At 35.5% G+C, this 25,658-nt stretch overlaps 5 protein-coding genes across 10 annotated transcripts; 3 read left to right on the forward strand and 2 right to left on the reverse strand.

Moving 5' to 3' along the window:
- The first annotated feature begins 43 nt into the window (after window positions 1-43).
- On the forward strand, window positions 44-6,288 carry LOC107415606 (FACT complex subunit SSRP1). Its single transcript, XM_016023964.4, has 16 exons — window positions 44-234; window positions 1,360-1,545; window positions 1,804-1,909; window positions 2,138-2,274; window positions 2,439-2,522; window positions 2,609-2,703; window positions 2,858-2,966; window positions 3,179-3,265; window positions 3,346-3,438; window positions 3,608-3,805; window positions 3,915-4,060; window positions 4,146-4,293; window positions 4,902-5,000; window positions 5,097-5,279; window positions 5,636-5,714; window positions 5,975-6,288. Exons 1-16 carry the CDS (start codon window positions 181-183, stop codon window positions 6,100-6,102), a joined length of 1,932 nt encoding a protein of 643 aa, XP_015879450.1. The 5' UTR covers window positions 44-180; the 3' UTR covers window positions 6,103-6,288.
- A 1,114-nt stretch (window positions 6,289-7,402) lies between these two features.
- Window positions 7,403-9,900, reverse strand: LOC107415573 (probable pectate lyase P59). The gene is made up of 3 exons (XM_016023921.4): window positions 9,442-9,900; window positions 8,662-9,313; window positions 7,403-8,392 (listed from the first exon to the last, which is right to left on the reverse strand). Exons 1-3 carry the CDS (start codon window positions 9,630-9,632, stop codon window positions 7,925-7,927), a joined length of 1,311 nt encoding a protein of 436 aa, XP_015879407.1. The 5' UTR covers window positions 9,633-9,900; the 3' UTR covers window positions 7,403-7,924.
- A 3,006-nt stretch (window positions 9,901-12,906) lies between these two features.
- On the forward strand, window positions 12,907-15,617 carry LOC107415568 (probable auxin efflux carrier component 8). Of its 3 annotated transcripts, none has more exons than XM_048472822.2 (6): window positions 12,907-13,605; window positions 14,159-14,336; window positions 14,447-14,511; window positions 14,616-14,773; window positions 14,850-14,926; window positions 15,006-15,617. In XM_048472822.2, the coding sequence occupies exons 1-6, from the start codon at window positions 13,098-13,100 to the stop codon at window positions 15,070-15,072; spliced, it is 1,053 nt and encodes a 350-aa protein (XP_048328779.1). In that variant the 5' UTR covers window positions 12,907-13,097; the 3' UTR covers window positions 15,073-15,617. The 3 variants fall into 3 exon arrangements, with proteins under 3 accessions (XP_048328779.1, XP_060672480.1, XP_060672479.1); XM_060816496.1 differs by having other exon boundaries at window positions 12,919-13,605; window positions 14,447-14,532; XM_060816497.1 differs by lacking the exon at window positions 14,850-14,926 and having other exon boundaries at window positions 12,908-13,605; window positions 14,447-14,532.
- Window positions 15,618-16,477: 860 nt separating this feature from the next.
- Window positions 16,478-19,401, forward strand: LOC107415614 (mitochondrial outer membrane protein porin of 34 kDa). The gene is made up of 6 exons (XM_016023973.4): window positions 16,478-16,649; window positions 16,812-16,879; window positions 17,217-17,327; window positions 18,105-18,191; window positions 18,354-18,562; window positions 18,770-19,401. Exons 1-6 carry the CDS (start codon window positions 16,601-16,603, stop codon window positions 19,074-19,076), a joined length of 831 nt encoding a protein of 276 aa, XP_015879459.1. The 5' UTR covers window positions 16,478-16,600; the 3' UTR covers window positions 19,077-19,401.
- On the reverse strand, window positions 19,094-22,847 carry LOC107415570 (hypersensitive-induced reaction 1 protein). Of its 4 annotated transcripts, none has more exons than XM_048472823.2 (6): window positions 22,601-22,847; window positions 21,842-22,057; window positions 21,319-21,439; window positions 21,087-21,178; window positions 20,896-20,992; window positions 19,094-20,817 (listed from the first exon to the last, which is right to left on the reverse strand). In XM_048472823.2, exons 2-6 carry the CDS (start codon window positions 22,028-22,030, stop codon window positions 20,450-20,452), a joined length of 867 nt encoding a protein of 288 aa, XP_048328780.1. In that variant the 5' UTR covers window positions 22,031-22,057; window positions 22,601-22,847; the 3' UTR covers window positions 19,094-20,449. The 4 variants fall into 4 exon arrangements, with proteins under 4 accessions (XP_048328780.1, XP_060672481.1, XP_015879404.2 ...); XM_060816498.1 differs by having other exon boundaries at window positions 21,842-22,052; window positions 22,581-22,847; XM_016023918.4 differs by having other exon boundaries at window positions 22,581-22,847.
- Window positions 22,848-25,658: the final 2,811 nt, after the last annotated feature.

The raw sequence follows: 25,658 nt of genomic DNA on the forward strand, positions 1-25,658 counted from the left end.
AAGCTCTCAACTAATATAGTTTAGCCAATTCGCGCGCATTGGCTATGGTGCGTAACGCGCACCGCCATCGAACTATGTAAAGCCTCCTCGATCCAACTCAAACTCCAACGCTCTCTCACTCCTGCTTCTCTCTCTCTCTGTTTTCTGTTAAATTTTCGCCTTTGGTTTCGATACGGAGCCATGACTGATGGCCACCTTTTCAACAATATCTCGCTCGGAGGGCGTGGAGGCACTGTGAGTCTCACTCTCTCTCTCTCTCTCTCACAAATTTTCTCCTTCTTTCGTTTTTTCTCCGAGTTTGATTAGTTCGAAGTTTTGTTCTTCGATTTCTTTTGGTTACTAGCTAGTGTTTTGAATTTTTTTTTTTTTATTCTGGAATCTGTATACTTTACGGTCTGGAACTTTTAATGGCCTTGGTGCATTTGGTCGCTGTCGAATTTGGTGAGAGAATTAAGATTTTAGGAGTTTTTTTTTTTTTTGGTCGGGGCTTGCTTTTGATAGGCGATTTTGAAACCCTACTTCTTTTGGAATCCCTAATTGGTACTTCTGGAACTATCTATGACTTTGGTTTATTTCCTTGAGGCGGACTTTGTAAGAGTAGGGATGGCTTTTAATCTCTATGGTTTCTTCTTGATTGGTCCTATTGAAACCCTAAACCAACTGATAAAATCATCGATTTTCGTGCCTAACTGTTGGCATATATGATTTTTTTTTTCTGTTCATTTTTCTAATATATTTAAGGCAAAGGAGTCATTGCAACTGTGCCTCTTTCTTTTAGGGTGCATTGGTCTTCAATTCATTTGTATGAAGTACATTTCTACCGTCCTATAGGCTGAAAGGATACTGTTTTACTTTCCCCACTTTAATGGTGTATTTTGCAGATCGTCTTTATTGTACCATAAAATGAAATTTGGATGACTGGAACCAAATTGCCTTTTGATCTCTATGTTTCTCATATTAAAACCCTACTTCGTGGCAACGCAATTAATATATATATATATATATATATATATTTTTTTTTAATTTCATTTTGTTTAAATTGTCTTTTTGATTGCTGATTTGTGGAGATGGAGATGGGATATATAATCTTGTGATTGATCTGTTTTTAAAAAACCTAAGCCACTGCATTTTGTTAAACTGCTGAACCTCTTAAACTTGATGCTTTTGATTGCTAAAATATGGTATAAATAAAAATATGAAAACCTGGAAGTCCTTTGACTGTGGCCTCCTGCCATCATTTGGTTCTGCAGTGTTTTCCAGTGGATAACTTTTGAATTTCATGGGTGGACTCTTTGGCCTGATTGTTCCAAATGATAGTTTACCTTAATTGTTAGTAATTTACTCATTTATGCATTGCAGAATCCAGGGCAACTTAAAATATTTTCAGGAGGAATTTTGTGGAAAAAACAGGGAGGCGGTAAAGCAATTGAAGTTGATAAAGCTGACATTGTTGGGGTGACATGGATGAAGGTCCCGAGAACAAATCAACTTGGAGTTAGGACCAAAGATGGATTGTACTACAAGTTCACTGGATTCCGTGACCAGGTTATTTTGGTTATTACTTCGCAGTTGAGCAGAATGATTTAACTTATGGCATTTGTTGGGAATTCTATGAGATGTCTTGCTTTGCTATAAGTTGTTATTGGCAAGTTTATCTTTAATTGTGTTTCCTGTTCGATGCATTTGCTGGCTGTTGATGTCTGTTTGAACCTTGAAGTATATAGCATGGATATATGCTCTTAATTGACAATATTGATGAAGATAACAAGAGCATGCTAACCCTTTTTCTTTGGGTCCTTGTAGGATGCTAGTAGTTTGACGAATTATTTCCAAAATACTTGTGGACTTACCCCAGAGGAGAAGCAACTTTCTGTAAGTGGACGTAACTGGGGAGAAGTTGATTTAAATGGTGAGTGATGTTCTAATGTTCTATTTTCCATTAAAGTTTCCGATAGCAATCGATTTATTGAAATTATCTATCTTTTTACAAGTTGTGCTCACTGTTGATTATTGACATCTCTTTTTTTTTATTTTTTTTATTTTTTTTATTTTTCCTCAGCAATAGCTTTGTCCTTTTGAAAATGGTAGAATCTCATTTCAATTTTTTTCACTTGAAATCTTTCATTGATACTGGCAGGCAATATGCTGACATTTTTGGTTGGCAACAAGCAAGCATTTGAGGTATCTTTGGCCGATGTCTCACAAACACAACTTCAGGGAAAAAATGATGTCATCTTGGAGTTTCATGTGGATGATACAACCGGAGCTAATGAGGTTTGTTTCTTATATTGGATTTCTAATGAGGATTTAAGCAGCTTTGTTACGATGGTGCTTGTTCATAGATACCCGGAGGATCCTTTATGTAATAATTTATGAGCTCATTTTACATTGTCTGTATGACTCTTCTTTCTAAGCTTGTTTGTCTTATATGATCACAGAAAGATTCCTTGATGGAGATGAGTTTTCACATACCTAACTCTAATACTCAATTTGTTGGTGATGAGAACCATCCTCCTGCTCAGGTGAGTTTGTTTCTCTTGTGCATGGGTTTTGCAGATATTGTTCTTGTGATTGATTGATCGGTCACTACTTACTTAACCTTTGGTAGGTATTTCGTAACAAAATTATGTCGATGGCGGATGTTGGTCCTGGTGGCGAAGACGCTGTTGTTACATTTGAGGGTATTGCAATCCTCACGCCAAGGTAGATATAGTGAATGTAGAGATAGAGATACAACTTGGTCATGCACAGGGATGCCAAACACATATCATATTTTTTTTATTATTCATTTTGTTGTATGATGGCTCTTGATTTGGTTTATTTACACATGAGCTTATGGAAATACTTGCTTTTGTAGGGGGCGATACAGTGTCGAGCTTCATCTTTCATTCTTGCGCTTGCAAGGGCAGGCTAATGATTTCAAAATTCAGTACAGCAGTGTAGTCCGCCTTTTTTTACTTCCCAAGGTCTTATTGATTTTATTGGCACTGTTTTAAATAAGAATAATAACAATTTAGTGCACATCTTAATTTACTTCTTTTTCCAGTGGGCAGTAGCTAAAAAGGTTTATTGGTATATGATTTTTATTAGTTCTATCATATTATCAGTCTTGTGGTTGCCTTGATCTTTGACCAGTTAACATGTTTTTGACAAATAACATGGGCTTTTGCTTTTGCAGTCTAACCAGCCACATACGTTTGTTGTCGTTACTCTTGATCCACCGATCCGTAAAGGTCAAACTTTGTATCCACATATTGTTTTGCAGGTACTATCTGTTTTATTTCTTTGATGGTTAGGTCTAGGTATCTTATTGTCTTTTTGACATTCTTCTTCTATCTTATCTAGTTTGAAACTGACTATGTGGTTCAAAGCGACCTGTCAATAAGCGAAGATCTTCTGAACACCAAATACAAGGACAAGTTGGAACCATCTTATAAGGTTTTCACCCTTTTTTTTTTTTTTACTTACAAACTTATGGTTTTGATCTGGTGATGCTATGGGTGTGTACAGAACAATATTCTTTCTATCTCTGCGTGTAAGCTACTGTTGGAATTTGAGGGCCTTAACTTGTGATATTTACATATACTACTATCCTTAAACAAAACAGGGACTCATTCATGATGTGTTCACCACAATACTGCGTGGTTTATCTGGTGCCAAAGTTACTAAACCAGGAAAGTTTCGTAGTTGTCAAGATGGTTATGCTGTGAAGTCATCACTGAAAGCTGAAGATGGAGTCCTCTATCCTCTTGAAAAGAGCTTCTTTTTTCTACCAAAACCTCCCACCCTTATTCTTCATGATGAGGTACAATTTCTAAACCGTCCATGTATATAAAGTCATTTACTTTTTCTGCTTTGACTTGTATGCAATGAACTACTTGGTGGCTGACACCTTTTCATTTTCTTTTCTAAAGATCGATTATGTGGAATTTGAGAGGCATGCAGCTGGTGGCTCAAATATGCATTACTTTGATCTTCTTATCAGACTTAAAACAGAACAGGAACATCTTTTTCGAAACATTCAGAGGAATGAATACCATAATCTTTTCGACTTCATTAGGTTAGTAAGCGCTTCTTGTCTCATTCTATGGATGAATGTTCAAAATTGTTTCATCCAAAATTCATGCTGTGGCTATTGTTGTCAGTGAAAAGGGTTTGAAAATCATGAATTTGGGAGGTCCTCAGACTACAGATGGTGTGGCATCTGTTCTTCAAGATGAGGATGATGATGCTGTCGACCCACATCTTGTGCGCGTTAAAAATGAGGCCGGCGGCGATGAGAGTGATGAAGAGGTGATTTTTCTTTGTTTTGCTTTGCTTATGGGTCGACATGACATTATATTGTGTTCAAGGAGTATGGTTAATTGGGTTCACTTGGTTCATGCCTAGGAACTACTTTTAATCAAAACAATATATTTGTAGTTAATATTACCATGATTATGTTCCTGGTTAATTGGGTTCACTTGGTTCATGCCTAGGAACTACTTTTAACCAAAACAATATATTTGTAGTTAATATTACCATGATTATGTTCCTATCTATGTTGTTCCCACATTCAGTCAGAAACTCAAAATTTTGGTTATTTAATATTATGAAGTTTATGGGATGGGCTTGTGTTAAACGTGTTTTGTGTCTATATTCATAAATCATGGATGCCATGATTATTTCTATGGAAAATTTGTGCAGCCCAACTGTGAGGCCCTCATGAGTTGTGCTAAATAGAAAATACTCTCATCTCTAATCCTTCTCTCTCTCTCTCTCTCTGTGCACACATGCACACAGAGTTCTAGTTGTTTGATGCAAATATGTATGCTTGTAAGCTTGTGTCCCTGTGTGTCCACCACTGTTATCTGTTGATATGCTAGTCTGCCTGTGTGTTTTAACTTGGTGAACACTTGCAGGATTCTGACTTTGTTGTTGACAAGGATGATGGAGGTTCCCCTACCGATGATTCTGGTGAAGAGGAATCTGATGCTAGTGAAAGTGGAGGCGAGAAAGAGGCATGTCATTTTATTTCATATTATTTGCCTAATTTCTGAAGAATGTAATCGTATAGAATCTTTTGGTTCTCAAATCAATTGGATGGTTATTTTCAGAAGCCTGCAAAAAAGGATTCCAAAAAAGAACCTTCATTTTCCAAGGCATCTTCTTCCAAGAAGAAATCTAGAGATGGAGATGAAGATGCTTCGAAGAAGAAAAAACAGAAAAAGAAGAAGGATCCAAATGCACCAAAAAGAGCATTGTCGGGTTTCATGTTCTTCTCTCAAATGGAAAGAGAGGTGGTTACATTGCATTCTACATTCATGGAACTGCATGTTTTTTTTTTTTTTTTTTTTGGTTGGCAGAATTCACATGGTTTAATGTTATTTCAAGGTTTTGGGTTCGATGTTTGGTTATCACTTAAAATGTGTAGTTGTTGAGATTGACTTTAGTCACTGATGTCGGCATTTTGACTTGGACCTACCAAGTGGTAGTGGTGCCAATAATCCCGACAAGGCACATTCTAACTTTAAACAACCATGCAAAAAATGCAGTTTCAAGTTCCAACTAAAATGAGAAAGTCAACATCTGGCTGAGAACTTTGATCTCTATACGGGGAACAGATTGGTTGCTAACCTTAGTTTGTTTGCTACAGAATGTCAAGAAAAGCAACCCGGGAATACCGTTTACTGAGGTGGGTAGAGTCCTTGGAGATAAGTGGAAAAAGATGTCAGGTATGTATGCATGATCTTGAGTAAATTGATTTTATGCTTCCTCCACAGTTCCACCGAATCCTATCCTGTTCCTCTTATGTGAGTGCGAGAAAAACTGAGTCCAATGACAGCTTATATTAGAGAAATGTGGGGCCCTGGAGGGGATTCTCCCTCCTTGGTCTCTCTCTAAAAGCCTTATAATTTTTTATGTTATTTTTGTATTGTGTGATTGTCACCATCATCAGAAGATGATATTTTTGTCCACCTTTTTGAAAATGCAGTGGAGGAGAAGGAGCCATATGAAGCGAAGGCTCGCCAAGATAAAAAGCGCTACAAGGATGAAATTAGCGGGTATAAGAACCCACAACCCATGAATATAGAATCGGGGAATGAATCTGATAGTGCTTAGCTTAATATTAGAATACTGAGCTAAATATTCCCTTGTTAGTAGCAGTTTTTTTTTGTTTGTTTGTTTGTTTTTTTCTTTTTTCTTTTTTTTTTGATTTCCCATGTTAGAAGTTTTGAAGTGCTATTTGTATCTCTGCTTAGGGCCCAAAACAATATTCTTATACTTGAATGTATTGTACCTTTTATAGAGGTTTTTCGTCTTGAATTATTATTATTATTTTTCTAAGATAAGCAATTTAATTTTTTGTTGAAACCATTAATTATAGAGTGATAGCATTTATATTAAAAGTCAAACACCGTAACGAATTAAGCTAGCTTTATTTTCTCAAAGAAAGCCATTTTTTTCTTTTCTTTATAAGAAGAAAGCAAATCGCAATATAAGAATTTGATCATTCCTTTTGCTGATTCAATATTGTTTTCTATTTTTTCGAAAGAGCTGATACATTGTTTTCGGTTTTCCAAAGAGAGTATAATGTATTATCTCGTTGTTTGAGTTGGCTATTATTTTGTTTGAATAAATTATGTACTTGATATATTTTAGATTCGCCGAACAAACAGAAATGAGATCGATTATTTTTTATTATTTATTTATTTTTTCAGTCGGCTAGTCTTTGGGTTTAAGTTTTCAATTGTTCCACTTAAATTAATTAATTATTTTCTTATTTATTCATTTTTCTATATTTCTACTGAATCTTTATTACAAGTTCTTGAGGTTGATCCACTGAGTATACATAGATTCTTTGATTAAGTTACTATAAGTCTTCACTACTTTTACAAGTTCTTGAGGTTGGTCCACTGAGTATACATAGATTCTTTGATTAAGTTACTATAAGTCTTCACTACTTTTGGTAATAAATTATAAAAAAAATCAGGTTGATGTCGATATAATTAGATATGAATAACTGACAATCTAATTAAAAGTAAAAATTCTTTTAAAAAAATAAAAATAAAATTCTATTTCTTTGATATACAGTCTATACTTCTTTTTGTTCTTTTTCGGACAAAAGACGACAACTTCATTCATGAAATAGAAAATAGTGCAGCCTAGTCAGCCTGTGTAAAGGGATGCATCAATCGTTTATATCCAGGCATTCGAGGTTGAATTGTTGTATGTAAATCTCTCGGTTAATTAATTAATTTAATTTGTTGATTAATTTGTTTGTAATTAAGGTAATATGTAAATAAATGAACCGTATTATTCCTTATATATATTGATTATATTCATATATATTATTTAAGATCATTGCACACAAGTAATTGAATTGTGCCTCTGATCAACACGGAAATATTGAGTAAAAAGAAAGAAACAGCTGCGAAGCAGGAAATGGAAAAATATTGAAAAACACAAATGTGCAATCGATCGAGACAAGTGGAAAACCAAAAAAGGAAGAAGAAAAAATATACATGATATGAAGTGATTTGAAATTGAATAAAAATATGTATCCGTATGTAAAAAGTAGTCTTCCTCTGCCTCTCTCTCTCTCTCTCCAAACGAAAAACAATTTTGCCAAACAAACACAGACGAAAAAACCTCTTCCTCAGACCTCGATAACACCTCAACACGTCCAATAATTTCAACCCTCTCTCTGCCCCCACGTAGATCATCAACCAAAAAAAAAAAAAAAAAAAAAAAAGGAAAAAAAAAAAAAAAAAAAAACCTGGTTCTTCTACTAAATGATTCATCATCTCCATGATATGATTTAATTTCACTTTTTTCATTATATCTTCAATGACAAATCTTTCTAGTTTAGTAGCAGTTCTGATCTTCAAAAACCAGCACAGATCGAGAGAAATAATATGTTAAAAAAAAAAATTCTTTATAACTAGCATGGTTTACCAGGCCTACATTCAAGAGTACCAGCAAAGCGTGTTAGTCTTTTGACGAATGTGCCGGGCTTGGCCTTGATCATATCATACCTGCTGGTTGGTCTGTTTCCTTTGGGGCTTCCAGATTGAACAAAGTAAGCACCGTTCATCATCAAATCTCCCTCTGACCTCCATGTCCATTTCTTCCACTCAGCCTCGGTAGCGTAGTCTCTCTTGGTTATCTGCTTTGTGGCAGGGTTTACCGGAGCAATGAAGCGGTTTCCTTGGCTGATGATAGTTGGGTGTGAGCTACCACCAATGGCGTACATAAGCCAGTGGGTGTAGTCGTTGTTGACAACGTGGACGAATCCATATCTGCACCTTGGCATTCTCTGCACCAGTCCCTTTCCAAAATGGTTGAATGCCACTGTCACTTGCATAATTGAATCCCCACTGTAGCTGTCGCTTGCACCGAAAAGCATCACCTGCATCCATCAATCACCAATTCCCCGTCACCAATATGTTTGCATGCATGCATGTAATATACCAATTACTACAAACTTAATGTGTATATATATATAATTATATTCTACTAGGCTCAATATTATATATAAGCCCAATGAAACATATATATCTAATAAAACGTTGTTCAACATACTATCTCATATATTATCATATATTATAACGAGAGATAGACATCCATTTTAGTAAAATTATATATATATATATATATATATATATAATTATCACTTACATCGTTGTGATGGGTAAAGTGAGAGTTGGAAATGGTGATGCCGGTAGATCCTTGAATGGCGTCAATGAGGCCGTCCTGGCAATGGGACATTGAAAGGTGATCTAACCAAATGTTGCTGGATCCAAAGATGGAAATCCCATCACCATCAGATTTGGTCCGGATTCCAACATGATTAGCAGAGTCCATAATCATCCCACCTTCCTTTTCAACGACGTCGTGGATGTGAAGGTTGTGGATGATAATATTCTTAACGAATTGCATGGTAATGCCAGCACCATAGGTGATGTGGACATTGGCTCCACGTCCATCGATTGTCTTATGACTGGTCATCAACAGCTCGGCTTTCAAATTGATAACCATGCTACGTTCAAAAATGATCCACAATGGCTCGTTGCGAGTCACGGCGTGTCTCAAAGTTCCCGGTTTCGGGTTCTGCAAGTTGTCGTCGGAAGCATCCTTGACGACGTAGATTCTCCCGGCCAATCCTCCGGTAGTCTTCCGACCAAATCCCTGTGCACATTTGGCCAACCTCTTCCTGTCATTTGCCCAGTTCTTTCTACACCTCCAGCACCTGTCTATGGGATTTGTTGCCATGCATGGCCCTTTGTATTTCTTTAGGTTCCTCCTTGTGCTGTTGGTTCCTTCTATAACCCTGATCCAAACATAAAACATACATACAAGATACTCGTAAATACAATAATTCAGCTGGTGCTCGAAATTTAAAATTAATCTTCAATTATTAATGCAAAATTATAAAAAATATATATATAATAAATCTACTTGGTAACTTGGGCGTTGAAGATGTCGGTGATTTCTTCAGGGTTAGGAGTATAAGCTTCAAGGGCAGCCTGCTTGGCTTCATCAGCTCTTTGCTTTAAAACCTCGTCGAAAACCCCAAAATCGGCTAGCAGGCTTGGAATTACCAAGGCAAAAGAAATGAAAAAGACCAAGCTTAGCTTAGTAGAAACCATTTTTTTGAAAAAAATAAAAAAAAATTTGTATACTCTCTAGCTAAGGATTGTGTAAATTCGTTTGGTTGGTTTTTGGTCTTTTTCTCTCAGTGGGGTTGTTAAAATTGTATGTGTTTGTTTTTAATTTGCACCTAGTAATAAAACTGGTCAAGGTCTAGTTTCGAACCCCCAAGCGAACAGCTTTAGCTTGCACCGCGCGCGGGACCAAATCGACCTTGCCGGACCGTGGACGTATTGAACCTAAGGCTATGTCTCTAAGCACCCAACATTGTCCACTCGGTCTAAGTAATCAAAGGAACACCATCGCTGATTTTATACCCATCACTCTTTGACTTTCCAATTCTAAATTTTAGGATCTACCCCTTGAGATATTAGTGGACAACCATTAATTGATCATTATGCTTATTACTTTCCAACAGCTTTGACCCAATATTCAAAACCTTTTTGTGTGTAATCATGCCAACCATTAGTTAAATTAATTCTGTCTTAATTTGTTTACCTTTTTTTAACTTCATATATATGCGCCTGCTTTTCTTTGTCTCTCATCAATTACTATTAATAACTAATCCAAAAAAACTTAATTCGAGCTATTTCTCCACCAATGGAGGGGATTCAACACCCTTTAAATCTGAATGTATTGATTAAGATAAAACATAATTTTGACCTTTTATCTTGTGCAATTTTATAGTATAATTGATTTTTAGCTGTTTAATATTGTTTGACCAGCGTCGATTTTAGCTGGGGGCGACTATATGTATGTGTGAATCCCATTGCCAAGCAGGCATCATCTCCATTTTTATTGCGATAAGAATCTTAATTTAGCTTTATTAATTTTGCCATGCTAACATTATAACGTTAGAGTTAATTTAATCCCTTAACTGTCAACTTATAGCTTTCAATTTTTCAATTTATTACAATTAAATTTTTTTTGACTTTTTGACTAATAATGCTTAACCGATATCTTAAGTAACTATATCAACAGTATCAAATTTCAAATTAAAAAATATTAAAATATATAGTTTTAAAATTTTATATTTCTATTATCTTGTAGTTTTAGATTTGGTATAGTTTAATATTAATCAAGTATCTTACACCAATTTTTATTTCTTTTTAAGTAAAAGATAATAAAATATAAAATTTTAAAAATAATTTTAATATTTTACAGTTAAGTATTTCTAGTTTGAAAATAATATAGTTTAATATCAGTCATATAAGATTCAAATTACAACAAATTTAAAAATTAAAATTATTAAAGTTAAAAAGTTGAAGAAATTGCAAAATTTTGAAATTGAGTTGAAGGTATAAAGACGATAGTAAATTTTAAGCTTTTCTTTATTCACTTTTCCTACTTTGTAATAATTAGTTTTTGGGTAGTCGTACCTTGTAATTAGTTGCAAGTACTAAGTAAAGGCAAAGGTATGGTTTCCTCACAGCAATTAAACAAAGAAATTGTTGATAAAAAAAGAAAAAAAAAAGGGTAAAGGAAATTGATAATCGAAAAGTATTTAATAGATCATTCAAAAGGGTTTTCAATAACGATACAGCTAGTTTATAATAGTCTAATAGAGAGTTCCACCAAAAACGGCTTTCCTAGTGCTTGTAAAGCATACTAAACATTCGTTTCTTCAATTAAGAGAACAGTGATGGATTTTTATATATGTACTCTTCAGATTATTCCTTGGATGCTACCTGGCGAAAGCTATATTCATTCTATTCAATAAATTTAAATAAATATAAATTTATAATATACATAATCATAGCATGCCATAAGATATATGTATAACTATTAATCAAAAGTCCAAAAACTGTTTTCCAAACGAACCCCACTTTTCCACTTTTGGGTATATTGAATAAATTAATCATCTATGCGTATTCAGGGCTTGGCTAGAAGATATTTATGGATACGCATAGCTATTAATAAAAAGTCCAAACTCGTTTTCCATATGAACCTCTTTTCCAACTTTTGGGTATATTGAATAAATTAATCATCTATGGGTATTTAAGGCTTGGCTATGGTTAGCCCAAATCACCAAACATATAAAAGGGTAATAAAAAACCAGACAAAAGAAGTGTCTTGAATATGCATTAGCTGTAGTAAGCACCAAATATTAAGATTTTGTCTCAGTAATTTTAGTGTGTGTATATTTATATATTGTTTTTTAAATCCAATGTTCTAAGTTATAAGAAAACTATTTCAAAGATACCCACTAAAGAAAAAAAAAAGAAAAAAAAAAAAAAAAGGAATAACAGATAGATATTGAGCATTAAGCATATGAAAGTAGCTTGGAGAAATTTCATCATCCTGTCACCAGCATTTTTATAAGAATCTCATGAATTTTCCCAGCACTGAAACAAGTAGCCTTTCATTTATTGTAAAGATAAAGACAGAGCAAAAAATAAAAATGAAAAAGGACATGGCAATCTGAGTTACTCCAAGCATATTAGTAGCTAGAAGAGATATTCATTTGCTTTTATGAATAAGAGTTTTTTTTCTGCTGTAGTTATACATTCTTGTTCATTCTTCTTGACAGTTTATGGAGATCTGATGGATTAGAACCTACACAATGACAACAAGAAGAAAAAGACAACAGGTTTTCCAAGGAAAATTCTTAGTTTTAAAGACAAATTCCATGCAACACTTATTCTAACACTTTAGACCATATATAGCAAAAATTCTTTCTTAACACTGTTATAAGCAGCTCAGCGTTCAATTACTTCATTTGCAATTTTCTTCTTTATTCTTCCTTCCTACTATTGGAAAACCTGAAAAGATAAATTCAAAAGTAATGAAAAACATGTTACAATTTACTGAGTTTCAAATACTTAAATGTAAGCCACATTTATATACATGTAAATACAAATAGAAAAGAATCTAAGAACATAAATTTATTTTGCCTTTCTAAAACTGAGAAAATTAGTAATAGAAATTATTAAAGTGAAAAAAAAAGCCTAGTGGTGTTTAGATTACCATGTCAGCCTATATATGTAGTCTCTCCTTTCCCTAAAGAACATTACTTGAAGAAAAACGGGAATCTACCTTTTAATTTATGGTGACCATAATACCCTGACTTTTCATTAGGAACTAAGTTTCTTATAATTGTGTACTGACCAGGTCTGCCATTGATACTTAACCATCAAGACAAAGGGGAAAAAGATGTACATGAGGAGTAAAATAATACACATTAGCAGGTAGGCAAAATTTTCAATCAGAAATACTTTATGAATTATTATTATTTTAAAAAAAAAAAAAAAAAGGCAATAACTACATACTTGCATCCTGACACAAACAATCAGAGCTTAAGGTCATTCTGGGGATTAAGAATAACTTTTGAAGAAGCTTCTACTAAAACAGGCATTCCCACCATAACTTTTCATATCTGACAAAGCAAACAAAGAAAGCCTATAAGAGTTTTAATACCAAGAATTCATTTGCACTGGACAAAACATCTCCAATCCTTAGTCACCATGATTTCTCCAACAGATGTCTATCATGTTGTTGCAGCCACTATCCCTTTGTATGTTGCTATGATATTAGCCTACATCTCTGTCAAATGGTGGCAGTTCTTCACACCAGATCAATGTTCTGGCATAAATAAGTTTGTTGCCAAATTCTCAATCCCTCTTTTGTCTTTCCAAGTTATCTCTGCCAATAACCCTTACAAAATGAACCTAAAACTCATTCTCTCGGACTTCCTCCAAAAACTGTTTGCTTTTGTAGCATTGACAGCAATCACTAGGATCAGCTCCAGAGGAGGTTTGAATTGGACCATAACTGGTCTATCTCTTTCCACTCTGCCTAACACATTAATCCTTGGAATTCCTCTGTTGAAGGCCATGTATGGGGAAGAAGCTGCAGGGAACCTTGCCCAGATAGTTGTCTTACAAAGCATCATTTGGTACAATATACTACTGTTTCTGTTTGAGTTCAATGCCGTCAAGTCAGCCTCCGTCTCACCGTCATCAGAAACAACAGGTAGCGTTCCGACTTCACATTTCAAGGATATTATTAAAAGCATCTTATACTAGGCACATGGCTTTAACAGCATAAATCCCCTCTTTTTTGGATTCTTATTGGAACTCCCTAAACAAGAGTGGTTGAATCAATTTCATTTCTGTACCCATTAACTTTACCTTAGACAAACCCATGTGGGCCATCAACTATCATTCTGGTTTCTCTTCGTTTACTTTTTTTTATTTCCTCTCTACTGTTCAGTTTCCTTGATTTTATTTATATGTAGATCACTTGGAATCTTTTCCCAAAATGTTTAATCTGAAATTCTAGTTCAACATCAAAACATGTATCCATAACTAATATTATGGTGCTTTGTTATACTAAATTTAGCTCTAAACATTGACAGGGAATTATCAAGCATCATGTTGACATGTCTTACAAAACTACCTAGCGTTTTCATTCTCCAACTCTTCTTCTTGTCGTCTGTCACAAAATTGCATGCATCATCTTTTTAGTTATGTTCATAACAATTCACGCCAGTGAAGATTGTTGGTTAATTTTTCTGTAATCATAGAGGATATGGAGGCCCCTCATGAAGCACAATCGAAAGAGGAAGTGGAGGAAGCAAGAACCAGAACTCCACGAAAAATCAAAACAATGCTTATTCTCTTAACAGTTGGGAGGAAGCTAATGAGTAATCCCAATACCCATGCAACTGTGATAGGTCTTATTTGGGCAGTTATACGCTTTAGGTAAGCCAACATGAGGGTTGCAAAAGTTACTTCCTTTTCCCAGTGCTGAACCACTGCCATGTTTTGTACTTGAACTATTAACACGGCTTTAATGTTTGTATCTGTTGCAGATGGAATATTAAACTACCAGAAATTGCTAACCAATCAATAATAATATTGTCAAATGGAGGACTTGGTATGGCTATGTTCAGCTTAGGTATGACATACAAGTAAACATGGGTCAAATCCTAGAATTTGAATTGACTTTGGGACATAAATTTATTTGTTCAACTTGAATAGGTCTTTTCATGGCATCAAGGACTCGGATAATAGCATGTGGAACCCGGCTGGCAATTTTAGCTATGGCAATGAAGTTCATTATTGGGCCTGCCTTAATGGCAGGGGCTTCCTACGCCGTTGGACTAAGCGGAACTATTCTCAGAGTGGCAATAGTTCAGGTGCATATATATTTTTGTTTTCTTAACTCTACAGACAACACTAGTATAATATTCTCTAATAATCTGTGTACTGCAGGCAGCTCTGCCTCAAGGAATTGTTCCTTTTGTCTTTTCCAAAGAGTATAATATACATCCAGACATTTTAAGCACAGGGTACCAAATCTTTGTTACAATATTATAATCTCCCTTTATCTCGACGATGTTCTAACCTCTGTGTTTGTTTTGATGACAGGGTAATTTTTGGGCTGCTCATTGCCTTGCCCATCGCACTGACCTACTACTGCTTGTTAGCATTATAAAAAAAAGGCAATTGCAGTAAGTAACATATAATACCATAACCAGAAATTTCTGCAACATTATACAAGGGGTCACATTCAATTTATTCATATTTTCCTACATAGATATATGTAATATGACTGATATTGACATGCTCCATTGAACACATAGAGATGTGTATTTTAAGTTTAAATATTAGGTGGTTTAATGCCAGAAAATTGTGAAAAAAAATTCACATTGACATGTATGATTCAAATTTTATCACTAAATACTGTTTAGAGAGGAAAAATGTAAACAGATGATGAGAAATATGGAAGAATCTGAAGGTGGGCAAGTGTCCAGAGCATTATGCTCCACAAAGTTTCCCTGCATGCCAAAAGGTTTCCCTGCATGCCAAGTGTTCGACGAATGGTGCTTGGGAGGTTGCCACACAGGTAGATGGGCTCCACGTGTAGAACACAAAGAATGCTGCAGTGAGAAACTCTATCAATCAAAGAATGTATGCTATTACAAACAATTTGTAACTTCAATTTTTATAACCAACCAATTGGATATTGGGAGTAGTTAAGTATTGGGTATATTACATTTCACAAGCAATGTTTTTTCAGCACCTCCATTGGTGTTCCATTGGCTCAAATTTTGTTTGGCTCTCTCATGTTTATCCACCTCCTAAGAAAGGAAGTGATCCTGCTACTTTGTTTTTTAAAATTGTTATTATTATTATTATTATTATCTTGATTAATTATCTTTCTAAATTTTCTTGGAGGAAACTTCTTCAATTACAAAATTAATTTGCTATAATTCATCATTTCTTTGCCAACGCATTAATACCAAATCTGACTAAATCTGGGTCGTCTCAAATCTGTCAATAGGGTATCTGCTATCATTGTAAATATTTGAAATTTAAAGTATAAAAATATCAACCACTTTTTTATCATAATTTTTCATTGATTAAGAGCTTTAATTATTTGATAATAATACCCTTTATTAAAAAAAAGAGTTATTTATATATGGATATTAATTAATGAGAGAGGATGATTTGTTATTAATTATCTTTTCTGGGGACATAGATGAGGGATTATAAATTGCGATTTTTATTTTTTTTATAAGATAAATAAAATTAAAAGCCCTTGGCGTGGGGTTAAAGAAAATAACAGTCACCGTTTCTTTCCAAAAAAAAAATAAAAAATAAAAAATCACCGTCACCGTTAAAGAAAGTCCGCGAAACAGTGAAAGAAACCAAATCCACCTGTCACGTGACGTGAACCCCAAACAAATAAAATAAATGAAGGATTACGAACTAACGGTTAAAAACTTCGGAATGGCCCACATTTATTTAAATCTAACGGCCTAGAAATTTTCTAAATATTGACTTGGGAAAGAAAATTCCTCGAAATAGAAAAAGAGCGAAATTAGGGTTTTCGTTCCCCCGTATAAATTTCCCCAAACGCGACCCATTTCGGGTGCTCTGAGCTCCACTTTGCCTCTTCTCAGGTTTAATATTTTATTTAATTTTTACGCATTCGGATCCTCATTTCTTGATTGGATAGTATGGGAAAGGGTCCGGGTCTCTACACCGAAATCGGCAAGAAAGCCAGAGGTTCGTTCTCTCTTGGAAATGTATATGAGTAGGAGCTATGGTTGTTTGCGTTCTTGATTTTTAATTTTAATTTTAATTTTTTGAATTTGTGATTTAGTTTTTTGGTTTTGGTTTTTGGTTTTTCTATTTGTTTGATTTTTGTTTTTGTTATTGGTGTGGTAGATCTTCTGTACAAGGATTACCAGAGCGACCACAAGTTCACCATCACCACCTACTCTCCTACTGGTGTTGTGAGTTCCTCTATTTGCTGTCCAGATTCCTTTTTCTGTAATTTTGAATTGTCGTAGCTAGGGTTATGAGTATTTCATTTTCATTTGCATGTTTATTTTCTTAATGTAATATCTCCACACTGTATATTCTCTTTGGCTTTTTTTAAGTTTAATGTGGTATAGTAATTGGTATAATGAGTTTATTTTTGAAGATTTGTGCTCTAATTAGTGTTGTGGGACTTGCATTTGTGTTTGGCTGAACATGAGTGAATGATTTAACACTGTAAAAACTTTGTGTAGTTGTTAGTTCGTAATTAGGTTTTGCCGACAAATAAGAAATTTGGGTTCATTACTGCAGGCTATCACATCGTCAGGAACCAAAAAGGGTGACGTGTTTCTTGCTGATGTCAACACTCAACTGAAGAACAAAAACTTCACTGTTGATATCAAAGTTGACACAGGCTCCAATGTAAGCTGGCCATCCCCTACTAATGTTTACTTTCAGTTAATTTTCTTTCATCCAATTATTTCATGCTTTACACCTCTTGATTGATCGATTGGTTCTGTCTTGCAATGTGGTTCTATTTTGGGAACCCTGCTAATGTTTCAGAGTATATTTAAGTCCTGTTGTTAAGAGTAGTGATTCTGCTTTTGTACTATAATCAAACCACGTAAAGTGTTGTCTGTGCTTCACCTTGCATTCTGAAACACGACCAATTTTACCATCTTCATCATGTTGCCTATGAGGACATTTAGGTTTTTCTTGATTACAATTTTAATCAGGTTCTTATTCGGTGGAATGGCTTGAACTATTTTTGATCCTCCACATTGGTGCCTACAAGTATATTGACGTTTTTAATTACTGTGATAAGAAATCCTACTTCTGCATGCTGATTATGTAGAAGTACGTAATACATCTGTATATACTACATACGTGCTTATTTATGATCCTTGTAGATTGCAAAAGAGGTGTTAGTAGATTATAGTTCTTAAGTCGTATTCTGATGTATTTGTTGGTCAACATATAGCCACTGCCTGTCTATTCTGTTGATTACTGCCAACTTGTCACCATATAGTTGATTTTGAGAGCTTTTTGGTTTCTTATAAATTTGTTATGGATCGTTGCTGACTGGACTTCAGTTTCGTTGCCTAAAATTATAGATAAGTAGTAAGTTATACTTTCTGCCATTTTACTTCTCAATAATTTTTATGGATACATATTTACATATTACTGTATTATTATCAGCTTACCACAACCATAACTGCTGATGAACTTTCACCTGGACTGAAAACAATCTTAAGCTTCAAAGTTCCTGATCAAAGGTCTGGAAAGGTAAGCAATATGACATCTATATTTTCTTTCTCATTTGTTGCCACAATTTTCCTTTCTAGTTGGACTCAAAAATGGAACAAGGTTATTTGTCAGTCGATGCTTGGAGTATTTCTTGTGAATATACATTGAGACTGACATCTAATTTCATGGTGGTTTGAACAGTTAGAACTCCAGTATTTGCATGACTATGCGGGGTTAAGTAGCAGTGTTGGGTTGACAGCAAACCCCATTGTTAACTTCTCAGGTGTTATAGGAACTAATGCTGTTGCACTTGGTACTGATCTCTCATTTGACACCAAAACTGGCAATTTTACCAAATGCAACGCTGGATTGAGCTTCTCCAATGCAGACTTAATTGCTTCATTGATTCTGTGAGTATTTTATTTTGTGTATAATATGTTTTGTTTTCAATTTACTTGCACAGTTATGGTTAATTCTCATAAATTTGCCCTTCAAATTGCTGTAATTGTTATATCTGTAGTGGTAACTTATTTAATTTGATGCATGATGTATATTTTATTGTACTTTTCTGTGATAGACATTAACATAAACTGTCAATCCCTTAATTGGTGATGCAGAAATGACAAAGCTGACACCCTGAGTGCATCATATTATCACATAGTCAATCCCTTGAATAACACGGCTGTTGGTGCTGAAGTAACCCATAGCTTTTCAACCAATGAGAACACAATCACTGTTGGTACCCAACATGCATTGGATCCATTGACCTCTGTGAAGGCAAGAGTGAACAACTTTGGCAAGGCTAGTGCTCTTGTCCAGCATGAGTGGCGGCCAAAATCACTCTTCACCATTTCTGGAGAGGTAGACACGAAGGCCATCGAGAAGAGTGCCAAGATTGGATTGGCTTTGGCTCTCAAGCCATGAGTGAGAATTCTACGGGATGTGTTTGGGACTGGAAAGGTAGCAAATGGGAGCATAGTATAGTTGTCTATTCAAAGTTCAGACCCACTTTTCTTTTTCCTATTGTTGTCTTTATTTATTTTTTTTTTTGGAGAACAAATGCTTATGTCACATTGTTTTTAATCTTGGTGGTTTAGGGCTGTAAAAATAAATCTACTTGTCATAGACCTTGCTGGTACTTTTTGATTTCGTATACTCCTATCAACCTCCTGGTAAAAGAGGGTGATTAAATCTGTTATAGGAGTACGACTTGAACTTATGTTCCAATTTTGATGGTTCTTTTCAGTAATTTTTCTTTCCTGTGAGCCTACCATACGTTTGACCTGCTCTTCTTCTGTTTTCTTTTGGATATTGTGGTTGTTCTCCTTTCGTTATGCTATTATAATTGCTTCTGCTGGATTACTTAATACATAGCCTACGGTGATACACATCATATGTGTAATGTATAGACACACACAAGCACATGTACAGATGCAGAATTTTTCGTTGCACCAGGAATCTTGGATGAATTTTCATTGCGTATGAATAAACTACATGCATATTTGGGAAAGAATAGGCTTTGTTCCGGATGAAAATTCTTCCAAGATTTCTGGAATAGGGAATTATTCTATATATACATATACATGTATATACGCTTGTATAACACATTTGCATTTGTATGATTAGTTTATATCCTGCTGTTCTTATAATTAATCTAAGAGTTTGATTCGTGCTATGCTAAGAGGGTTCTTTTTCTTCTAGAAGTTTGCTTATTGCGAGAGAGAGAGAGAGAGAAAAAAATATATATATATATATTTTTAGGAGCACATTGAATGGCAAATGGCAAAATGACAAATTCGAATGGTTGTGGAAGGCCTGCATCTTCGTATGGTTTTTTAAAGGCAATTGTGGATTGCGGCCAAATATATGCTAATAATCTAATTTTCATTGCTTACTCTGTACCTCTGCAACAATTTTGTTTGATGGGCTCCTGGCTGGTATTTATTTGATCGAGTTTATATGAGAGGCATTCTTACCAAACTATCCTAGCTGAAACTCTTTGAAATTTAGCTTTTTTATATGAACGATTAGACTCACCAAAGAACAATCTCAGACAAACCATGAACCCAACGGAAAGCGAAAAATTAATGACCTATCACCTGAAACTTTAGTCCAAAGGTGTACTTGGAACACTTTCTGTATAAAACTCATCTAACTAATGCAGCCACAACTTTGAGATACTGTAAAAGTGATTCAAACTCTATCTATTATAAGACTTCTGCTACTAGAAATTTATTCACAAATCTTTTGAAGCTTCAACTGGCTCCTTCAGAACCCCAGGAAAACCTGGCATAAATTTACTGATGGTGCTGGTGTGATGAAACCTGGAGCAACCCATCTCGAATCTGCGAAGCAACATCTCGGACAGCCCCTGGTCCATGAGGTATAAAAACAGCCGAGGATTTAGAGGAACCACCAATTTCCTTCATAGTGTCGAAGTATTGGGTGACAAGGACCATGTCAAGAACATCTTTAGCACTAGTCCCTGGCACATTCTCTGAGAACCCGAGAACACTGTCTCTTAGTCCATCCACAATTGCCTGGCGCTGCCGAGCAATGCCCGTACCTGACAGATACTTTGATTCAGCCTCTGCCTCTGCTCGCTTGATCTGTATAATTTTCTCTGCTTCTGCTTTCTCATTTGTTGCTACTCTCATTCTTGCAGCTGCCAATAGAAAAAGTCCATGTATTATCAAAGAGGACCAATATGATCAACTGAAATTTTGGCATTCCAAGTTCTCACCCGCATTGATTTCATTCATGGACCGCTTCACATGCTCATCTGGTTCTATATCTACAATTAGTGTTTGAACAATTTCATATCCATAAGCAGACATAGCCTGTTATTCATCATAAAACCAAATTAATTAATTAACTTGATAGATTGGGATTCAAGAAATCAATTGATTCTTGAGCTGATTATTAGATGCTAACCTTTTCAAGCTCCTGTTCTACAGCTTTTGCAACTTCATTCTTTTGCTCAAAAACATCATCCAAGTTCAGCTTCGGAACACTTGCTCTGATCACTGAACATCCAAAGTTAAAATGGAATTAACAGTAATAACTTTCCTCAAAAAGGAATTAACAGTAATTACTTTGCTAAAACCCGGAAACTGAAATGTGGTGGGATTTATATAGTATTGTTAGGAACTATGTTGGAGCATACCATCAAAAACATAGGCTTGGATTTGTGATCGGGCATTGCTAAGTTTGTAAAAAGCATCACTTGCCTTATCAGACAGAACATGGTATTGCACAGATGCAACAACGTTCACAAATACATTATCCTGCACAACAATTGCAGTGGATCAATGATCGTATATCATATTTAGTAAATGGTTCTATTTTTTTGACTGAGTATGCCGGCAAGTGGTCATCAATACCCAGTAAAACGTTTAACCATGATTTTAACGGTTAACAAATGAATTTAACATTTAATCACAAAAAATAAATAAATAAATAAATAAATTCTTTTACTAGATCTATATCTGATGACAGATTATAACAAAAAATGACGATAACTTACATTATTTTATAATATGACCAATTAAACTTTTAATTACAGCATTGTAACTAGAAGTAACATTTTATGGCAATATAACATTGTAATCTTTCTCTTTCTGTCTACCAAGGGTGAATTTAACATAGTTGCCATGGAAGAGACTGAATGTATTATTTAATATGCAAACCTTTGTCTTGGTTTCGCAACGGACTTCCAACTGCTGCAACCGGAGAGAGAGATGACCGGCAAGCCGATATCCACAAATCCATGGCAGGCAATGGCAACCTGGCTTGAGCACTGAATTGAACTTGCCAAATCTTTCCCTAATGGCAACTTTGGATTGCTTCACTTGTACACAGCAGAGTAGATTACCCATCTTTGTATCTATTCAATCTTTACTATTCTTCATTCAAAAAGTGAAAATATAATCAGCAACTGAAGGAAAAAGATAAGGAAATTCAAGGAAAACAGGAAAAGGATATCGATATTTTTGGGAAGTGCAAGAATGAATTTCATAGATGAAAACATGCACATTATGAATTTCATTGATGAAAACATGTACAATACATACTAGGTACAGCATATCAACAAGATTTAGATACCTAATATGGTCCAACTTACAAAAAGGAAATATTTCACAGAATCAATTAAGAAATACAACAAATATTCCTAATTTCCTTTTAACAGGTTGCTTTACAAGAAACCAAAGTAATTCTTTCATTTCTACCAATAGATATTCTCTTTGCTGTGTTAATTCTTTTGAAAAATCCTAATTGCATATCAGACAACTGGAAACTTATATATTAATGTACACTCTAGACTATAAAAATACTGAACACCCATTTGACCATAAATTAAAATTCAGAAGAAGAACCTTTACCCACACATATATCTCACACAATACAAGAAAGAGAAGGATATCCTACAGAGAGCTAGAGGGAGATACTTGTAACGAATCGCAGAGACAAAAGAAAAGTCACTGATGGGGCTCAAGAGTGAAGAATTCGACGACTGTATTTATAGTGGGAGTAGCTTGGCTTGGCGTCTAGAGTTTGCAAAACATGAAATGACAGAGAAATTTGGCATCTCCACTGCCTCACTCTTTCCTATTCCCTATCTATGATTGTCATATAATTCCAAAGTCTTAATAAACTTGCTTGTCAGCTGAGGCTGGCAATCCTTTAGGCAGTGTAGTTCACATTCTTATCTGTATTTTATATATATATATATATATATATATTAATGAGAAATCTGTGTCAAAGTGCCTTTTGGAGCAGACTTTAAGAAACTTCAAGGATACACACTCAATATATTTATTTATATCCCTTAGCCATAAGCATATAAAGTCAATGGGTAAATAATGCAAGGTTTTTTTCACCTGCAATTTCTCAAAGTAAAAGACAAATAAAAGATAAGCGTATTCCTTGTTTGATTATAAATTGACATGATAGTGACAAGGTGAAAATTTGAAATAAATGTGACATTCTCTCAATTTTCAGACATAGTAGTGGTTGTTAGGATTGTTCATGACTACAAAATAAACAGAGTTTAATGAAAGGGTCAAATGGTCTTGTCGGTTGCCATAAATATACGCCTTGGATTCGGCAATAAAGTGGTAAGTTTGGGTGGAGATCCCTATTTACAAGATTAAAAGTAGTTGCTTTCTTTTCATAAAACGCCAAATTGACTTATGGGTACCGCGGTTTCCAGTTTTCTGTGTTTTGATTGGTAATAATACCATCAATTAAATTGACAATTAAGATCAAACTCCTCGGGATAATTCACATCTCTTCTTTAACTTGAGGAATGAAATAGAATTTTATTTGGCTTTTTAGTTGACAATCCCGGAATGAAATTGTATTTATTGTCGTTTAACATAAACCATCAAACCAAGACAAATGTTTAGTTCCAGAAAATTATTTACCTTTGGGATGCCACTGTAACACCCCGTCCCAAATCGCACCGGAATCCGTGCACGTTGACCGAGGTTGACCGTTGACCGTTGACCGAAGGGGGTCAAAAGTTGACTTTTTGACTCGGTGAGAATTTTGAGTTGACTAGGGTACCGTGGCGAAGTGCATGATGCCCTGAGTTCGTAGACTAGTAGCACGTCGAAAACGGAGCTACGGTTTGAAAGTTATGGGCAAAACAAGTTGAAGTGTAAACTGTCTAAAAGGTGCCGGGAGTTGACTTTTTCTTGTGATGTAATTGTGAGTTGACTCTTGTATGGTTGTAAAGTACTCGTCGATACGAGTTCATAGACTAGCGGCACGCTTAAATCGGACATGTGGTTAAAAAGTTATGGACGTTTGAAGTTTACCGGATACCGTATTATTTTAATGTTTTTGGGTCGTGAACAGTGAAATGCCACGTGTCAGCTTCTGAGTGGTCCACGTGGCATGAACAGTGTCATGCAGGGTTTTAATTTTGAAAAACTCTCGGGGAAGAGAGAGAAAGAGAGAGAAGAGAGAGAAAGAGAAAGAGAGAGAGAGGACCCGCCGGCCGCCGGTCATTTTCACGTTTTTCCGGCCGAGTTACTGTACACGCGCCGGACAGAAAGCTTGCCCACCTCATTTCCGGCAAAACCTCCAAATTTCACGGCGAACGGCCGCCGGACGCGCCCGGATCGGACGTCCGAAGTTTGGCGGCGATTTTTCCCCCTCCACCGCCGGCCACCGCGAATCAGCACTATTCTGGCCGATAAACAGTACACGCGCCATACACCCAGCATCCTCTCCTCAAGTCCGTCCTACCCACCAAAAATCACGGCCATCGGACCACCGACGCGCCGGGATCGGAGCGTTTTCCGGCGAGGGGTCGAAAATCTTCAAACGGTGATTTCTCCGCCGTCCGACCTCCGTTTTGCTCACCGTCGGTCCCGTTGGATTGCTCTCCTCACGATCTACAAATCTGCAAAATTTCACAGCAAACGGCCACCGTCGGAAATTACTGTTCCGGCGACGGTTGCCGGTGACGTGGCGGCCGCCGGAAATTACTGTTCCGGCGAGTACCCGAAAATTCCGGCCAGCTCCAGTCCGCAGTGTTCGACCTCCTGAACCCAAATCCGACTTCCGTTTCCACCAATTCGCGACGGTTTGGGAGAATTGCAGAGCCGAAACCCGAAAAGCTTCCCGATAAAATTCCGACCCCGTCGGGTACGATCATCGGAAATTAAGACCGGATCTGTGATTAGCATCACTCGAGCTTCGATTCGGTATATAATTCGTAAATTTTAGTTATCGTTTGTGTTTTGACCCCCCGGATACCGGGTATTATTTACCCGAATAAAATATTAATTTATTTGACTGTCTGTGAATTTTGTTCTAGGAGCACCGGTGAGTCGTAGAATTGATCCCGTAGTGGATCATGGGTTAATTGCGTGCTCCAGGTGAGTGACCCACCTTCAAATTAATTTTGGGAATTTAATTGGTGAATATATAATGTGTGATTTAAATATTTGGAATTTAATTTCTATGTGCCAAATATTTATTGGATTATTGTAGAATTATTTATGAATTTATTGGATTTAAGAAAATGCGAATTCTACAAATTTATGCCATGTGAAATTAATTTATGGTTTTGAGGATTTTGAAATTGGTGTGGTTTTAATATTAAATTGGGCACGATTTGATTTTCAAATATTTCAAGGAAAATATTTGGTTATATTGGTGATTTCAATTTTTATAAAATATGCCCATGGAATATTATGAGATTTGATTATGATATTTCGAGAAATTATTATGCTTGGAAAAATGTGGATATTTGAATTGATGGATTTTGGGAGTTGGTGGATTTGAAAATCATGGAATTTATGGTATGGATTATAAGGAAATTGTGGAGAATTTCCCGGTTCAAGCGGATGGATTATGCCCGCTATGTTTATGAAAAATGTGAAATTTGTTTTATAATTTAAATTGTGGATTTTATGATTTTTAGATGCACCGTGCACGTACTGGTGTTCTGATTATGTGATATGGTATATGTGATATGGTTAGTGTGCACAC

This window comes from Ziziphus jujuba, chromosome 4, assembly GCF_031755915.1.
Source record: "Ziziphus jujuba cultivar Dongzao chromosome 4, ASM3175591v1".
NCBI classification, from domain to species: domain Eukaryota; kingdom Viridiplantae; phylum Streptophyta; class Magnoliopsida; order Rosales; family Rhamnaceae; genus Ziziphus; species Ziziphus jujuba.

Coding starts and splice junctions, on each gene's coding strand:
- LOC107415606 (XM_016023964.4), top strand. CDS start 181: ATGACTGATGGCCACCTTTTCAACAATATCTCGCTCGGAGGGCGTGGA. Junction 235..1,359: donor TCGGAGGGCGTGGAGGCACT/GTGAGTCTCACT, acceptor TATGCATTGCAG/AATCCAGGGCAACTTAAAAT. Junction 3,439..3,607: donor AGTTGGAACCATCTTATAAG/GTTTTCACCCTT, acceptor TAAACAAAACAG/GGACTCATTCATGATGTGTT.
- LOC107415573 (XM_016023921.4), bottom strand. CDS start 9,632: ATGGTTTCTACTAAGCTAAGCTTGGTCTTTTTCATTTCTTTTGCCTTG. Junction 9,314..9,441: donor TTCAACGCCCAAGTTACCAA/GTAGATTTATTA, acceptor TGTTTGGATCAG/GGTTATAGAAGGAACCAACA. Junction 8,393..8,661: donor ACTTTACCCATCACAACGAT/GTAAGTGATAAT, acceptor TGATGGATGCAG/GTGATGCTTTTCGGTGCAAG.
- LOC107415568 (XM_060816496.1), top strand. CDS start 13,098: ATGATTTCTCCAACAGATGTCTATCATGTTGTTGCAGCCACTATCCCT. Junction 14,774..14,849: donor TCAGAGTGGCAATAGTTCAG/GTGCATATATAT, acceptor TGTGTACTGCAG/GCAGCTCTGCCTCAAGGAAT. Junction 14,927..15,005: donor CCAGACATTTTAAGCACAGG/GTACCAAATCTT, acceptor TTTTGATGACAG/GGTAATTTTTGGGCTGCTCA.
- LOC107415614 (XM_016023973.4), top strand. CDS start 16,601: ATGGGAAAGGGTCCGGGTCTCTACACCGAAATCGGCAAGAAAGCCAGA. Junction 17,328..18,104: donor AAGTTGACACAGGCTCCAAT/GTAAGCTGGCCA, acceptor TATTATTATCAG/CTTACCACAACCATAACTGC. Junction 18,563..18,769: donor TTAATTGCTTCATTGATTCT/GTGAGTATTTTA, acceptor TTGGTGATGCAG/AAATGACAAAGCTGACACCC.
- LOC107415570 (XM_048472823.2), bottom strand. CDS start 22,030: ATGGGTAATCTACTCTGCTGTGTACAAGTGAAGCAATCCAAAGTTGCC. Junction 21,440..21,841: donor GTTGCGAAACCAAGACAAAG/GTTTGCATATTA, acceptor ATTGTTGTGCAG/GATAATGTATTTGTGAACGT. Junction 21,179..21,318: donor CCAAGCCTATGTTTTTGATG/GTATGCTCCAAC, acceptor TTGGATGTTCAG/TGATCAGAGCAAGTGTTCCG.